The 13,757-nt window shown below is 31.5% G+C and overlaps 1 protein-coding gene across 3 annotated transcripts in view; it reads right to left on the bottom strand.

The window, feature by feature from the left end:
* The window catches only part of FSTL5 (follistatin like 5), a 753,549-nt gene that overhangs the window by 490,458 nt on the left and 249,334 nt on the right, over nt 1–13,757 (bottom strand). For all 3 annotated transcript variants that reach the window (XM_045984612.1, XM_045984593.1, XM_045984601.1), the window contains exon 4: nt 9,668–9,916. In XM_045984612.1, the coding sequence (XP_045840568.1) occupies nt 9,668–9,916 (249 nt within the window). The remainder of the gene's footprint in view (nt 1–9,667; nt 9,917–13,757) is intronic.

Consider the following 13,757-nt stretch of genomic DNA (forward strand, 5'->3'; position numbering starts at 1 on the left):
AATCATACTGCCTTTGAAATATATGGAAAATATGACTTTGGACTCTTACGTATAATTCTTTCCTGGGTGGAAAAAGTCCTGATTAAACCGAATTTTTCATCTGTTCAATGCCTTTATCTAAGCAGCTGACTATATTTGTAGAAAAATACACAACCACAGAAGACTACTCTCTTTAAATTTATGAGCAGAGATATATAGTTCTTCAAAACTGCTGGAAATCCTACCATATTTCCTTAATTTTTTCTCTCATTGCCTTCATTTTTTTCATGAACTCTTTTGTTTGTTTTTCTCAAATCTCCAAAACCTTTTCCTCTGTCACTTTCAACTGATGCTTCATTTCTTATTTCATATAAGAAATATATGAAATATATTTGAAATAAGTGAAATATATAAGACATAATGTGTTCTTACCTGGTTGCATCTGTACATTTCAATGTATGTGCATATATACATATGCAACCAAATAAGAACAACTTTTACATCATAAAATAGGTCCATCTACCTGCACCTAAAAGTACTTAGTTTTCCAATCCTTATCTATTTAATGGATGAAGAATCCAAGCTCTCATCTAAAGACAAATATAACCCTTGTCCATTGGAGCCCATTCTCTCTGGCCTATTCAATGCTTCTGTTGTGACAGCTACCTCCACTTTCTCTTACCCTATAAAATTTCTCTCTTTCTTTTCCCTTATTCCTATCCACATGTCTCTCTCTCCTGACCACTATACGTATCTGCTCCTCTTTAGAGCTTTCTGGAAAGTGCTTGTTATCTTACTTCTTCGGTTCCTATTTTCTCTTACAGACTCTCTTAACCAAGTTAGCTAAAGCAATGGTCATTTCCTAATTTCCATCATACCTGATTTCACCAACATTAATGCAGCTAATTATACTGTCCTCCATGAAACCCTTTCTTAATTAGTTTCTATATATCTATACTCTCCTGATTTCTCACCCCTGTCATTGCAGACTATGCATATGTCTGGTTTACCTGTCTTTCTCCATCTCTTGACCCCTGAAGGTTGAAGTACAATAGACTTCCATCCGTGCCCTCTTTGCTTCCCAATGTGCTCTCCTTCTCTAGTTTATCTCAACTACAGAGTCCTTTGCCTTGTCTCTTTATTAGTATACTAACAAATCCTATATGTACATATCTTCCTCCAAATTTTCCTTTGATTTCTTGACTCATATTCCACTAAATAAATGGCATTTTCCTTGCTTGTCTAAAAGGGATTTAAATTTAACTAACCTTAAATGCATATGTATGTGTATATATTTTCCCCTCACATCCATTTTCAAAAGTGTGAGTCCCCCAGTGTTTCACACTTCGATAAATGACTCCTCAAATTTTCTTTTTTGAGGTTAGCTTATTTTTTCTTAATTCCCATAAACTCCATGTCCACTTCACGGCAAAATATGTCAGATAGCCAGACAACTTTGACTGCCAATGGCACTGCGGTCATCGTGATTCAGACTACTGTCATCTATCTCTTTTTGGGTAACTACAACTAGATACTAATTGCTTGTTAACTTACCCCTTACTTTTCTGTACTAACAAATTCTCATCCAACATCTCTTTACCTGTCATCAAGAGTAAAAAAAAATACTGACAAAATGTAATCACAACTCATACCTAGATTTTGGTGGGAGACTTTTAGAGAGACATTCTACAAATCACTGGAAATTCATATATTGATCAAAGAAACATATAGAAACAAGTCTTTAAAGTTATTATCACATAGAGGAACACATGAAATGCTTCACATTTGTCTGAGTACACACCACCCTCTATTGTAACCATGAAGTTGCTAAGTAATTTATCGCCAGATGATGTGGTGTCATGAACTAAAAACAAACTGCATATTACCTGCATTAAATTAATTATATTTTTTATTAATTGAAATTCCTTATACTTTCTTAACCAGTTATCAAAAGAGCAACACCGTTGATTACCTATGCCTTACATTGTCCTGGAAAATGTCAAATCTCCTTTCCTCAATGTGGTTCCCTTCATATACTATTTTCACATAATTATCTAGATGATAACCATAAGCAAAACTTCTCACTTTTCCCACTTTTCCAAATTGGTTTAAAATTTTCATTATTAATAGGTTTTTCAAATGTCCTCTAAAGTACCTAAAGACACCCCTCAGAAAGGATTTTATTATTTATCTTTCTTTTTATCTATTTATCTATTTATTTATGAGAGACAGAGAGTATGCAGGGGAGGAACAAAGGGATAGGGAGAGAAAGAATCTTAACCAAACTCCACATCCAGTACAAAGCATAATACAGGGCTCGATCTTATCACCCTGAGATCATGACCTGAGCAAAAATCAGGAGTTGGACACTTAGCTGGCTGAGCCACCCAGGCACCACCCACTCAGAAAGGATTTTAAAAGTGAAATATAAATCAGCCTAATAGAGGAAATTTTTCAGTTGCATTTTCTAGAACATTTTATCCCCTATTATATATACTGAATGTAATCAATGCAAAGTTTTTCATCATCCTATTTTGCAAAGAAATATTAAAGAGAAGATTTTTAACTGCATTAAAAAAATAATGGTTGTAAAAAATGTTCTTCACTTGGTAAGGTACAGAAATGTCATATTCTGCATTTGAAAATACGATACTGAGAAAATAAACATTATAAGTGAAGGTGTCAGTGACTGGTAATGACTGATAAAATATTTCAATAGTCTCAAGATAGAAGAAAAAATATTTGAACTAATAAAAGGTATAAAATGTTCTCATTTTTGTCATTATTGGATATTGTGCTTATAGCTACTAATGGAATGTTCATATAATCATAGAAAACATGAAAACATGTTCTTATCTGGTTGCATCTGTACATTTGAACGTATGTGCATATATACATATGCAACCAGATAAGAACAACTTTTACATCATAAAATAGGTCCATCTACCTGCACCTGAAAGTGCTTAGTTTAACACTAAAATGTTAAACAAAAATATTTATTCTATAACTTGAAACTGAAGAAAAATTGTATCACATGAAAATACATAAAAACAAGACTATCCATGTTTTTTAATGTTAAATTAAATTCTTATAACAGGAAACAAAAGGGAAATTTTGGTAAAATTAAATGCATCAAGAAATGCACTTAATTTCTAAAGTTTTGGGTTTTGAAGAGGGTAGGGGAATAAAATAACATTGTCACCTATCTAATAGGTATTCTATTTATTGCATAAGATAAGCAAAATCAGCCTAAACAAAATCTGTGAGGAAGATTATTATAAGATAGCTCTTCAAGTGTCAACCAAGAAATTAATAATAAATATATTTCTAAATTCAAGTTAGTTATTTGTTCTTTAAGTAGTCTTACCTACAATCAGAAATGTACTACCATATTTAACCTGTTATAACCTGGCAAATTCAGTAATGTAGTAATTTAACCAGAGTTTTTTGATGCAAGATTATAAACTAATATAAACCTAAAAGAAAATATATGTGGCTTTACAGATTCAAATTTGAGAATTTGTTGCAATCAAATGTTCAGAGTTATTGTATAAAAGTTACAGTCTTAAAAAATTATTATCTGTTACTATGTTCTTCAGTTGGCTTAGAACTATATCAAATGTGTTACTTAATCAATCCTTCAAAATACCACAGTGAGCAAGAATGTTTCTAAATAATGTCACATGTTCATGGAAATCACTATTAAAAGTAAAGTTTTAAAAATCTTAGGCAAGTAAGATATCATGGTATATATTTCAGCAGAATATTTGGAGCATACATGCACTAAAGAAGACAGAATCCCTTGGTTCTTAACAAAGTGACATTAACTTGCTATGCAAGTGTTTTGCAGGCCATTTTTAAAGTCTTAATCTTGCCTTCTTTATAAAACACTGGCTTGTTATTATGATGAAACAATAAAAAACACTAATAATAATAAACACTGTGAAAGTGTTTTGAAATAAATCATAATCAAATTACTATTATTATCACCTGTATTCTCTCTCTCTCTCTTTCTTTCTGGTAATATTTTTTAATGTATTTGTTAAGTAGTCAATATCCAAATCTCTTTCTTTTAGATTATTTTCATATTATATGTAAAATCTCATTTATCCACCATCTATCTATAAAACTATTTTAAAATAAATTTTTAAATATAAAAAGCCCATATAATACATAATGTCTACAGAGTCCTTTATAGAATTTTAAAAAATCAGAGGAGAAATGAACATTTGGTATTATTTTAATAACAAATGGTAACTTTCTGAGTGTACACATTACAATGATTTCTACAGATATAATGAGCAATGCACAGAATTCTATATTTCATATTTTGATTAGAGCTGCAACAAAACTATATTAACTTTAATTAAATGTTAAATGTGAGATAAATTTTGAAAGTGAAACACAACTCAGTCAATTTCATAACACCAAATTCAGAAAGTTTTACTGTAAATCTACCCCAATTCCAGGGATTAATCAAATTGGTTTTGATGTTGTCTGTGCTGAGAGCATTCAAGAGATCTAGAGCATCTGTGTGTATGTTATGGTCTTAAGGAGGGCACATTAGTACTTGTCAAATTCATTAATTTCACTACCATCCTGCAGTTTCACTTAGCTAATACTGCTCAAAACCCAAACCAAAGCAAACAAACACATATCTAGTTGTTAACTTTCCACAGTTTAAATATTTATCAAGATTACTATTTTTCATGAAATGGCATAAAAGACAAACATAAAATAGAAACTTTACAAAGCCTTCCTTCAAAAAAAGAACAGGTAATCTAAAATTCCATGTGTTTTAACAAAATAATTACAGTTATATCTTTAGGGTAAATACCCAGTAGTGCAATTGCTGGGTAATAGGGTAGTTCCATTTTCAACATTTTGAGGAACCTCCATGCTGTTTTCCAGAGTGGTTGCACCAGCTTGCACTGGGTGTTGTGCAAAAACAATGAATACTGTTACGCTGAAAAAAATAAATAAATTTAAAAAATAAAAAAATAATAATTACAGTTAAATTTTAAAATAGCATTGTATCATTGACAGCCTAGTTTTCTAGCTCAAGTTCTGGAATCCTATCTTAAAAAGAAAAAAAAAAAATTGGGGCAACTGGGTGGCTCAGTGGGTTAAAGCCTCTGCCTTCGGCTCAGGTCATGATCCCAGGGTCATGGGATCGAGCCCCGTGTCGGGCTCTCTGCTCAGCAGGGAGCCTGCTTCCCTTCCTCTCTCTCTGCCTGCCTCTCTGCCTACTTGTGATCTCTGTCTGTCAAATAAATAATAAATAAAATCTTTTAAAAAAAATCAGGTAAATGAACCAATTAAAAAATGGAATACGAATGTCTCTCCAGATCATACCAAAGAAAAAGAACACAATGTCAGATCTCATTCAAATAGTGCACATATAGCCATAAAAACCATATTTCCCAAGCTGTTATTGTTTGTGATGCACATTTAAGTGCACAGAACATTTGCTTTTATGGTGGTTTTATTCTCAGCACAGTAAATGGCAAAAGGGTTTCTGTTCAATTGACTTTCTCATAAAAGGTTTAATTCCTTACTCATTTTGTCATAAGTTATATCTTGAGTTTCTTACTCTAGCTTATATCTATTGTCTAAGTAAGTAAATTCTGCTGTGTAAGACAGACAGACCTGGAGTCAGGGTGAGAGAAAATTATATTTGTTATTAGTGACATGAATTGCAGAAGCTAGAAGCCCTTTGGGGGTAGAGTGGGGATGGGAAATGACTTTAAGCCAAAACTGCTATCACAAGGAACAGCTGGGCCTTACACAAAAATAGAATGTTTATGCTATGTGATGGGGTTCATACAGTTCACCTCAGAATGTGTCATTTTGGCATGAGGATTATTTCCAGACAATCTTATTTGAAGACAACAAAGGCCCTACAGACACACAAAGACCTTTCTGGTCCCGTCCTCCCCCTCAGCTGCCTAAAAGAATTGAGATAAGGGGCCTGTACCAGTAGTATTTATTACAGGTTTTTTTTTTGTTTGCTTTTGTTTTTTTGGTAACATAAGGAAAACTTCTCAGCAAGACATGGCAAACATTTGTTTACCAAACTTCTGCAGTTCCACCTCCCTGTGGATTGTCTTCTCCAGTTTGAAGTCCAGACCCTTACCCTCTTCTTACTTCAGGATGCATATAAACCTCAATTCCCTGTCAATGAGTCTCATTTTCTTATGGATCCCCATGTATATGTAATTGAATATTTTTTTCTCCTCTCACCTCTCTCATGTCAAACTGATTATTAGGCCAGCCAGAAGAATAGAAATATAGAAAACCTTTTTTCCTCCCCAACATATGCCAAGTATCATCTTAAAGTTTTTGGTGCCAGTAAAAAAATACTGTAATATTCTGTATCCTATTACAGTCAGTTTCTTTGTAATCACAGAAATGTGAATAGAAATAAATTTAAAGATGCTATATTCTTAGATCTATTATATGTTTTATTTATGGTTCCGCAAATCATAAATCACTAAAGAAAATTCTTAGTGAATCCTTGTCTCTATTTAAGAGTTAGTAATAGCAAGTGCTAAGCATACTACTGAGGTGTTTAAATATTAACACATACAGTAGAAGGGAGAGATATAGATACAGTTATATGTATAGATATATACATAGATATAAAGATGCAAAAGTAAATATAGATATAAATCTCCCTAACTTGAACTCTAATCTTAATTTTAATACAATCAGTAAACATGATTGTACAGATATAATTCATTTTAATAGGTTTAATATAAGTAACAAACATTAACCTGATACATTTGATATGTAAAATAGGACTTAACCTTAAAGTTGAAATAATTAATGGATAATGTAAACCATACTATCTTTAAAATTATCTTAAGTATTTGCTCATATTTTCAGTAGTTTTTCTTATTAAACTCTTTTTATTTTGAGATAACTGTAGAGTCATATGAGGTTGTAAGAAATAGAGATTCTATGTACTCTTTACTCAGTTCTACCAATAGTAAGGTTTTGAAAACTTTAGTACTAAATCATAACGAGGATATCATCTTTAACACTACCCACTGATCTTACTCAGATTTCCTGTTTTACATGTAACCATTTGTGTGCAGATATGAGTTTAATGTAATGTAACACATGAGTACGTCCCTATATTTAACACCATAGCCAAGAAGATATAGAGAAGATCTTTCAGTATTTTTAAAAATTAATTTTAAGGCACTGGTAATCTTTTATAGCAGATGTTAACAAATTTTTATGGGAAGATCCAGACAAAATGTTTTTTATGCTTTGCAGACCATACTATCTCTGTTATAAATACTCAAATCTCCTTTCATTTGGCAAAAGCATCCAAAGGAAATTCCTAAATAAATGGCTGTGACTCTGTACCAATAACACATTGTTTTTAAAAAAAATGGACTATAACCTGAGTTTGGCCGTTGGTTTCTTGTTTGATGACTCTTATTCTAAGGTTTGCATAATTACCTTTTATTAGATCTAAAACACAAATTTTTTTTGGAGGAAAACTCATTCTGTTAGTTTGTTTTGATTTTTTTCTATTAAAAATTTAAACATAGGTTTTTAGCAGTTCTTGAACTTAATATTTTAATAATTTAAGTTCTTAATATTTGGGTCATCATATAATTGCAGACATTCTACAGAAAATAAAGTTCATAATCACAAGGATTAACTTGGGCCATGACAACCAACCATGTCAGGCGTTTAGCTGTCATGAATCTTGTTTTGCACCTTAAACTCGGTCAACTGCACACCAATAAGACAGGTAACTTATTGTTTGGTTGTATATCACTTAGTTCCTTTCTGCTGAAATAAATTCCTTTTGTGAGGTATACATGTGTTAGGCAAAATCCCAAAATAAATAATCCAAAGACACAAATTCTGAGACCTGAGTAATGCATAAACCCTTGGTAACTAACCCAGATAATATAAATGAAATTTTAATACTAGGTGTAATTAGTTAAGGAAGCATTTTGACTTATATATGATGAGAAAGTCTTTTGAAAAAAATCAATAAATTTGATTAATATACTCGGTATAAGTCTGAAACACGAAGTTTTTCAAATTATTGTTTTGTGAACTCATAGGGCAGACAAGAGTCCTAGCTATATCCAGTTCATTTATGTCCGTGCTGATATACACATTGGTTTGTATTATGCATAAGCATCCAGCAATAAAGTTGAACATTAGAATATACCAAATTTTTTTTTCTCACATGATATCTAATATCACATGTTTCCACATAATTGATTGCTGGGTGTCAGTTGGACAAAACCTCCTTTTGAGAATGTATCTAAATTACCTTAATAGAATATTATGTATATAGTTGTATGATGTCATGCATCAGTGGGAGAGCAATATTGTTACTGTACCATCTTAGGTCAAAATGACAGAATAAATACATACACACACACACACACACAAATACTCTTCCATGAGTTTTAAAGCACATTGCTAATAGAATTAATTTTAGTTAATTATAAAATAGATTTGATAGAAGAAGGAAATAAATTGAACTTGAAACCAAAACATATGCTATTCTTTCTGTACAAGAAGAGAACCTGATATCATAAAATACTCTGTGCGTAAATTCAAGGTGCACATAGTTCACCATCATAAAGAAACTATTATCATTTTACTTCAATTGTATCAATGGGCTTTTAATAGCCACACTGACTACAGAGTATTGCACCTTATATCATTTGAAAAGCTCTGTATATCATTTTATTGTCACCTTGGAAATATTTTATTTATTCTACCATGTTTGAGAAAGGAAATTTTTTAGCCATTTTACTTAATATCAGACAAGTCTTAAGTGTAAATAAACTTGAGGAAAGTTAGGAAAAAATGGGATGGGAACCAAGTGAAGATTAGAAATCAGGTTGATCACTAACTTATTTGAATGTTCTGTATATTTAACATCTCAGAATTTCAGTCTGGGTTTTGACTATAAATAAGCAAATATTTTCTCCAGTAGAAACAAAGACAAAATGGACTTATGAATAAATAACATTAGAAATGTTCAATAATTTATGTACTTATATAGCATATTAAAATAATTTCTAAAATTACTAATTCAGCAATACGTTTTCACAAACAGTAACCAATGGTTTTGGGTACCATGAAAATAAATATCAATATTTTTAGGTTTTAGGTTGTTGTAATCCCACATTTACTATTTAAATTTAGCAGAGTTCTTCAGAGTTATTTCAATGGACACTTATGGGTTCCATCTGACCCAAATTAGGTGGTGCAAACTGAAACCCATCGTTTTTAATCAGGAAGAAATTAGATGTTATCACAGCATGGCTTGGCATTCACTACTCACTCAATTCCACTCCAGGTGCTTTTCACTGGGTAGATTTGGCCTGTTGGCTGAATTGGCCTCCCTGTGTCCTAAGATAACTGCCATGATTGGGAAGCCATATGGTGCAATGCTGTAAGCTATATTAAATTTGAGTCATATTTTGGCCAACTTTGTACTCATAATTGAGATTCAGAATTGTGTCCATGCACATTTCTATATACTTACTGCTTATTGATATAATTAAACTCACATTTTTTTTCTTTCCCTTTTTAAATACTTGCTGATATGAAATCATGCTACAGTTTAAACTTTAAGGCAGTAGTTGAGAGAAGGAAAGGAATAGACGGTGACACTTTAGGTTCACCCCGTATTTACCTTTAAAGAAGCAGTCTTCGTTGTGAACAATGGTAATCTTTTGCTTTTTCAGGCAAGCAGCTCTATGCACCTCACAGTGGTTTTCATAAAATTCTCCATCAGATCCACACACAGGTTTGTAGTGTCTCTTGCAAACGTCCATACAGGCACATTCTGGTTGCCCTGTCTCTCTGCTGATGACACAGTGCCTTCCCAAACCACAGTATTTATTTTCACAAGACCCCAGAGCGCCATCCTGAATCAGGAATCCTGAAGACAAAGAAGAGGAAAATCATTTGCATTCATATGTTTAAATAATATGCACATGTCAAAATATGAAATAAGGAAAAGTCTAGGAGAAATATAATATAATCAGGGTTCAGTTGTTCTCAGTACGAAAGAGACTTGTATTAGACAGGTAGATGACCTTTTGAAAACACTCTGAATGTCTTTCCCTCCTATTCCCCTGTGGTGGAGCTCTTTTCACCCTCTCCAATGAGTAGTGTGGTCCTTAAGAACATGATCTCCAAAACTGAACTGCCTGAGTTCAAATACTGATTTACCATTTATTAGCTATATGTCTTTGGACAAATTACTTCTTTGTGCCAAGTTGTTCCATCTGTTACTGATGGTAATAGTATGGACTCCCTCCTAAAGTTGTACAAAATATTACATGTAAGAATCCACAGGAATCACTTCCCTGTCATATAATGAATGTTAAATAAATGTCAATTTTTACATTAATAGTAGGAAAAATGACATGTATGTATATAAAGCAAGAAATAAGAATGGGAAATAATTGTGCCTTGAAAACTTCTTGGTGGGTTCTGGTAGCTGATCTTTTCTTGTTTGACCTTTGCCACTGGACAATCACAAATACATTTCTTAACTAAGTGAATAAATCATGAAGAATTCAATTTTATTGCTACATATTCAGTTTAACAATCTCCATTGGCATCAGAAAAGAGTAAGTAGATCCAGCAGTCTTGTACTAAAACCAAACTAATCAGCTTGAATCACTACACTTTTAAGACAGATTTGGCTTTTCTCCTTTGAGAATTTATCTGACTGGAAAGTAAAAAAAATCAGTAAACTAAATATATATACATATATTTTAATTTAATTTAATTAATTTAAATTATATATTTTAATATATTAATTATAAATATATATTTAATTATAAGATATATTAAAATAGATACTATATATAATATCTATTTTTATATATTTATATATAAGTATATGTATTTATAGACACACACAGATATAATAACACACAGATATGATATAAAAATACACAGATATAATATATACATATAAATACATATGTATGTGTGTATGTATATGCATATACATACACATATGAAAAGATTTGTGAGGTAATATACTACAGTAATTTTCTTAGATATTTAGTGTATAATTTTAGCTTGTTGATTTAAAACCATCTCTCCACATAATGACAACATAATAATTAAGAATACAGATTCTGATCCAGAGTTAAAAACATAACCCCATTAGTTACAACCTTTAGGACCTTGGGCAAGTACCTAAACATCCGAGTTTCCTCGTTTGTAAAATAGGAATAATACCATATTCTCATAGGATTATCAAAATTAAAGGGCTTGGCACATGTAAAACTCCATTCAATTGCCTATTATTATTATTATTATAACTACCTTTTTAAAGATTAATTTTCATACGGACAGATATATACAATTGCACAAGTATTTAAAAAATCATATTTATTTGTTTTTAAATGAAACCTATAAAGGAATTTACTTTACTATATATGTACTTGTATTACCAGATGGAGTGTAGCAAATTTAATATTACAAAAAGAAAAGACCAATACTATCAACTATGGTTTTTTTTAAAGCATGTCTTTTAATAGCGGTATAAATTGAAATAAATCTTCTCAAAAGCAATTTTTAAGTATTTGAACTTTGATACCACGTTCCAATTATTGAGAAAACAATCTATAAAATTAAAAAAAAATAAATAAAAAGATACATGATTTTCTGAATAAATCTTCTCGATATAGTGTTATTTTATATGATACCTCACTGAAATATTTTAGTAAATTTTGTAAAATATACATAATGTGGTAGTTCCTAAAATCTGGCATGCATTAAAGTGGCCTAGTGTAGTTGTTAAAACATTGGTTCTGCCTCCAAGCCACCTCAGAGTTTTTGATTCAGTGATCTAGACTATGTGTAGCCCAAAATTTATATTTCCAAGTTCTCATGTAATGATTACACTGTTGTTTCTGGGATCATACTTCAGGGTCTTTGATTTATTGAAATTCTACTTTATACTTAAAATAAACATAACACAAGGAAAAGGTTAGGTAAATAATTAGGTAATGTTCTTAAAGGGAAAAGATGAGAAGGTTAGTTATGATTAGAAGCATAAAATAATGCAAGTATTTAGAATTAACGAAGAAAAGATAGAGAAAAACAAACAGCTAGGTGGATATAATACTGGGCAAAGTTTTCTCTTGGCATTATTGCTTTCTAATGTTCAATGCAGTCCATTTTTTAAAAAGTCCAAACTTATTTCAATTGTGACTGTAAAATAATGACTGATTTCAATTTGGAAAATATTTTTCCTCATCCTTATGCCAGATTTATGCCAATTGTTGATCTAACGTTTATAGAGCCCAGGATGTGACTGTCAGGAATCTGACTCACATACTTGTATACCTTATATTTCCTTTGTGTTCTTACTATCTAATTCTAAGTTTTGTTTTGTTTTTTTGCCATCAAATAGTTTAAGATTTATCAAGAGAATAATTTTTTACTGTCAAGTAATGAGTCTAATGTTTACTGAAAGTCTGATCATTTTACATTTTAGTTACAAATGAGTTGGCTAACTGAATTAGTAGTTTTCATTTTGGGGAGGATGCTCTGCTAAAAATGAAGTCATTTCTCATATATCTAGGTTGGTGAATTGCATTCCTAGAGTCTTTCTTCTTAATTTTTTCCTCTCAAAGCCTGTACTCCAGTTCAGAGATTTGTATTAGGATATTGGACATTTTCTAGAAGTTAATGAACTGGCTAGAAGCTGCATGTTGCATGTAGTTGCTACAATTAAAGGAAATTTAATTAATTCATATGCAATCCAAAAGAAGGCTCATATTATGTAAATGAATAGCTAGAACATATCCTTTCTGACAGTAATTATCCATGACTAACGCTGAACTTAAGTTTCAGCTGAGATTAAATCAATTTAATCTGATCAACATGTCAAAGATTTCTTTTAAGTACATTCAGTCAGATGACACACTAAATGAATTTTAATCAAGAACTTATATCCTGCTCTCTCATAACTTGATAAAATAACATTTGTTCCAAAAAGAGTGTTGTATATTTAACACTTACATCATTTTATAAATTCTATGCCTTCAGAGCATTATAAAAACTCCTCAGATTTAAAACTAAGATGAAACCTTAAAAGATAAAAGACACCAAGTTATAAAGCAAAATAATTCTATAGAATTCTAAAGATGGTCTTTTCAGATTCCCAATCATGACGCACTCCTCTTCAAGTCATTTATATATGAAATATGCAATTTATCAAACAGTACTAATATAGATTTGATGTAAATTGAAATAAACTTTAATAAACATTATTTGCAAGATACTATGTTACTTGCTATAGGATAGACGAAAAGAATAATTGTTGACACTTTTTTTAGTGCCTCACAAAGGGCATATGGCAGAATTTGAGTGTGTCAAAGTAGTGAGGTAAAGATTTAGGGGCACAAAGGAGAGTGAGATGGATAGTAACAGGTAAAATCTCACAAGCACCATAGAGTTGAGGGTCCATATCTGGGCTCTCCACTCTATTCCACTGGTCTATGTGTCTGTTTTTATGCCAGTACCACCCTGTCTTGGTGATCACAGCTTTGTAGTAAAGCTTGAAATCGGGTAACGTGATGCCGCCAGTTTTGTTTATGTTTTTCAACATTTCCTTAGCAATTCGGGGTCTCTTCTGATTCCATACAAATTTTAGGATTATTTGCTCCAGCTCGTTGAAAAATATCGGTGGAATTTTGATCGGAATGGCATTAAAAGTATAGATTGCTCTAGGCAGTATAGACATTTTAACA

Source organism: Meles meles, chromosome 2 (assembly GCF_922984935.1).
Source record: "Meles meles chromosome 2, mMelMel3.1 paternal haplotype, whole genome shotgun sequence".
NCBI lineage: Eukaryota > Metazoa > Chordata > Mammalia > Carnivora > Mustelidae > Meles > Meles meles.